The sequence below is a fragment of the Nycticebus coucang genome, chromosome X (genome assembly GCF_027406575.1).
Source record: "Nycticebus coucang isolate mNycCou1 chromosome X, mNycCou1.pri, whole genome shotgun sequence".
Taxonomy (NCBI): domain Eukaryota; kingdom Metazoa; phylum Chordata; class Mammalia; order Primates; family Lorisidae; genus Nycticebus; species Nycticebus coucang.
The window spans coordinates 182,764,936-182,768,825 of record NC_069804.1 but is presented as its reverse complement, the minus strand read 5'-3'; the positions used below and the strand labels follow the sequence as shown (position 1 = coordinate 182,768,825).

Here is a 3,890-nt window from a genome sequence, read left to right as displayed (position 1 = left end):
AGGAAGCTTCTATTTCAGTATTATGCTATCTTGTCCCAGATCACAAAATAAAATGGAAGATTTCCCAATTTGTATTATATAACAGCAAAACATTTAAACTGAATAAGCAGCAATATATTTGTGAGCAATGTCATTTGTAAATCTAGAACTTGAAGTTAATTAAGCCTTCTATTAAAAGAAACATTTCAAAAATACCATAAAGAAAAAAATCCTAAGTCATCCATATTGAACACTAACACAACAATGTCATACACTCAGGACGTTATACATAAAGATATTATACCCTAAGTCCCACCCTGCCTCTCCGCGATTTAGAATGGTGATTATTTTCTTCCAAGACAGAGTGAGGAATCTTCCTCAAACTTCACTTGGGATAGAACCTTTTGGATGTGGCCTTGGAGCGTACACCGGGCCAGGCACCCCAACTGGGTCTGACTTCAACTTTTGCTTGGCGTCTTGCTTCCTCATCTTTCAAAGCCTCTTCATACCACACAGGAAAGGCACTGGGGACAGTATCATTGACCTTGGCCACAAACTCCAGGATTTTCATCTTGCTGGTTTCAGCAAGGGCCCTCGGACCCCACAGGAACTCATAGCGGACAGGATCACTGAAGGGCACCTGCCTGTACACCAGGTAACCTTCCTGCACCCAGTCGTGGGTGATGAGCTTCCGGGGCTCCCCATAGATGAAGTGCTCCTGCCCAGCCTGCACCCCCATCACACCCAGGACTTCCCAGATGACCTCCTCTGCAGCACAGTTGCCCTCCAAGAAGATCACACCCAGGACATTTATCAGGAGGCCGGTCTTGGGCAGGCTCTGGCAATCATACAGCATCCCATCATAGGTAAGGCCCATGGCAATGACAAGGACATAGGAGTGACCATCAGGGTCCTCTTCCTTCACATCAATGCCAAAGACTAGCTTCATGCACTCAGAGGCTTCCCTGAAGATCTCAGAGAAGTGATCTTTGTACTCTTTGATGACATCATTCAGCATTTCTTCCTTTGTTATCAGCTCTTTTGTGCGATACTTAAGGAGCAGGAAACGAACCAAATCAGCAACCTTGTCATCTATGCCATCTCTATTAAAGAACCTGACAACTGGATGGGTCTTCAAGGTGCTTGGACCTGCCTCTTCATGCCTGCTGGAGCCCTGATCTGATTTGACTGATGAACTAGCTTTGACGGAAGTGGGCAAGGAAAAGGATCTCTGAGGACCCTTGATAGAACTCAGCATCCCAGCAGCAAAAACCTCCCTCGTGGTGTCCAGGATCAGAGAATAAGAGGAGAAGGAAGACAAGGAGGAGGGGAAACTGGAGGAAGAGGAAGAGGAAGAGGCAGCCGCCGCCCCCTCCTGAGCCCTGGGACCCTGTGCACCCACCAGGCCCTGTGCCTCTCCTTGGGCCTGAAGGCCTTCCTCAAGTGAGCGACAAGGAACCTTGGTATAGTTGTGGTGATGCATGATGGCTCTGGTCAGGAACAGCAAGCAAGACTATCACAGCCAGGTGCTGGGGATACACAAGCCTGGGGAGAGAGGGAGCATGTCAGTGGTTTTAGGTGGTGCTCAGGGGCTTCCCAGGGCTCCTGAACTCCTGGTCAACCTGTTCCCTGAGCACCTGAAAGAAGAAGTGGGATGGCTCCTAACAGTGTGTGAGTGGGGCTGGGCACTGTGGGGTCCTGGGGAGGGCAGGGCCCTTGGTACACATTCAGGGCTGGTACCTGACCTTGACTCTGGGCACTGCCTGGGCCTCCTCCTCTGTGACCCGAGGACAATGCCTCAGACCAAGGTTTCACTGTGTGTCCCTGGAGCCCACGTAAGAGGAAGTGAGGGGCCCTCTAGGAGCAGATAAACCTATAGCCCCAGGTTCCCCAGCACTTCCAGGAGGGTGGGCCAGTCTCTGTAGGGTCCCCAATGTTCTGGGGTGGATGGTCCCCTCTGTGACCACTCAGAGCCCTCACCTTTCTCCTGTGGGCCCTATACCCCACCCCTCTGCTGGCCTGACAAACTCTCAGAACAAGGATTCACATCCCTAAGATGAAGCAGAAGGTTGTGTGTGGGGCCCACATTTGGTGACAGCTACCCAGAGCATCCCAGGAAGGATGCCAAGAGGTGAACAAATTCAGTGGAGTCTATCTGTCCTGGACATGGAAATGGGGGGCTGTCACATGCAGGCACCATGCTTCAAATCCTCCCATGGCTGACAGAAGAGCAAGGGAAAGATGGGGTCCAGTGTATCCCCTCAGTCTTCCCTCAGGATCCTTACCTTGATACCTGTAGTCCGGGAGTGCTCTCTCTGCTGACCTAAGTCTGCTTCTCCGTGCTGAAGCCTTCCCTCTCTCAGATCCCTAAAGTGGAATTTAGGAAACGTCACATCTGTCCAACCTCCACCCTGTCTTGGGTCTCCAGGGACTGACAGCAGGGGCACGGGATGCTGGGTAAGGAGCCTCTGATTTGGATTCCAGGGTCCTCTCTGTACCCCCTCAGGGACTTCACTTTAACCCAGACAGGTCCCCTGTGCAGACCTGAGCCTGGCCCCTTGGAATCAAGGCCCCACCTCCTTCAGACTTCATCCCCCTGACAAATGTTAGAAATGGCCCTCCTGGCACATCAAGGTATCCTTGCCTGGGCCAATAGCTGTGGGAGAGTATCTAGGGCACCCTCTATGCACTCTGAGCTTCCTCATGGCTACTAGTAAAAAGACCAAAGACTCCTCCCTCTTTTGTATTGGGTCCAGTCCCCTCCCACCAAAGCCCTTACTTTCTGAGACTCAGAAGTGGAAATGAGTTGGGGACAGAGCAGGCCTGCCTGAGGTCTCCAAGGACTGAAAGTAGATGATGGGCTCAAGATCTCTTTGGTTCTTTGGTGGGAAGTCCTTTCAATTCCCCCTCAAGGCCCTCACCTTGGTGCCTGGTGAAGCTTGGACCCCCACAAGCAATGGCCTTGAGTCACCCCACATCTCACCAGGCTCTGACTCCGTTAGTCCCCTGAGGAAGAAGTTGGGGGAGGGGAGTCGGGAGGGATAGTGGACAAAGACAGACTATGGGGCTGCTATGGGGATGTATCCAGGCCTCTCCTTTCTTACAGCCCTGGCCTCAATGGCCCTGAGTCACCCTGGATCCCAGCAAGCTCTGACTCCCACAGTCCCCTGAGGAAGAAGTTAGGGGGAGGGGAGAAAGGAAGGGTAGTAGACAAGGACAGGCTGTGGGGTTGCTAGCAGGATGTAGTGGGGCCTATCACTACTCCCTTAGGACATGGGAGAGGGGCTCAGCCTCACACGGGTAGCCCAGGGCCCACAGCAAGGCAAGAGCTGGATTATTGGGGTCCCTCTACCTGGGGTAGAGGTCTTCCTACTCCTCCCTCAGCATCTCACCTTCACTCTTAACAGAGCTGGGCCCTCTCCCCTCCACCAATCTGAACCCAGAACTCTGAACAAGGCCCTCACCTGTCAGTCAGCCCCCATACACGTGTGGAAGTCCGTGGAAGTCACATTTGGTCCACACACACACCCCCCCCCACATACAGGGCTTTCCAGGACTGGCAGAAGGGGTGGAACAGGATGGGGGCAGACGTCAGACACAAGGATGGACTGTGGAGCCACTGTGGGATATAGCGGGGCCTCTCACTCTCCCTTTATAGCCCCTCCCTCTGTGGCACTGAGTGGCCGCCAGTCTCGGCAGGCTCTGACTCCCGCAGTCCCCTGAGGAAGAAGATGGGGGGAGGGGCCCAGCCTCGAACGTGGCTCCCGGGGGGCCCAGGGCCCACAGCGGGGTGAGAACTGAGTGATTGGGGCCCCTCTACCTGGGGTAGGGGCCTCCTCGGTCCTCTCTCAGGGTCTCGCCTTCTCTCCTGATGGAACCAGGCCCTCTCCCCGCCGTGATGTGAAACGCGG

General features: G+C 53.8%; 1 protein-coding gene across 1 annotated transcript; it reads right to left on the bottom strand.

The window, feature by feature from the left end:
- Window positions 1-364: 364 nt before the first annotated feature.
- Window positions 365-1,462, bottom strand: LOC128577107 (melanoma-associated antigen 8-like). Its single transcript, XM_053579122.1, has one exon. The coding sequence runs from the start codon at window positions 1,460-1,462 to the stop codon at window positions 365-367; it is 1,098 nt and encodes a 365-aa protein (XP_053435097.1).
- Between the last annotated feature and the right edge of the window lie 2,428 nt (window positions 1,463-3,890).

Excerpts from the sequence above, each read along its gene's own strand:
- LOC128577107 (XM_053579122.1), bottom strand. The coding sequence starts at position 1,462 with ATGCATCACCACAACTATACCAAGGTTCCTTGTCGCTCACTTGAGGAA.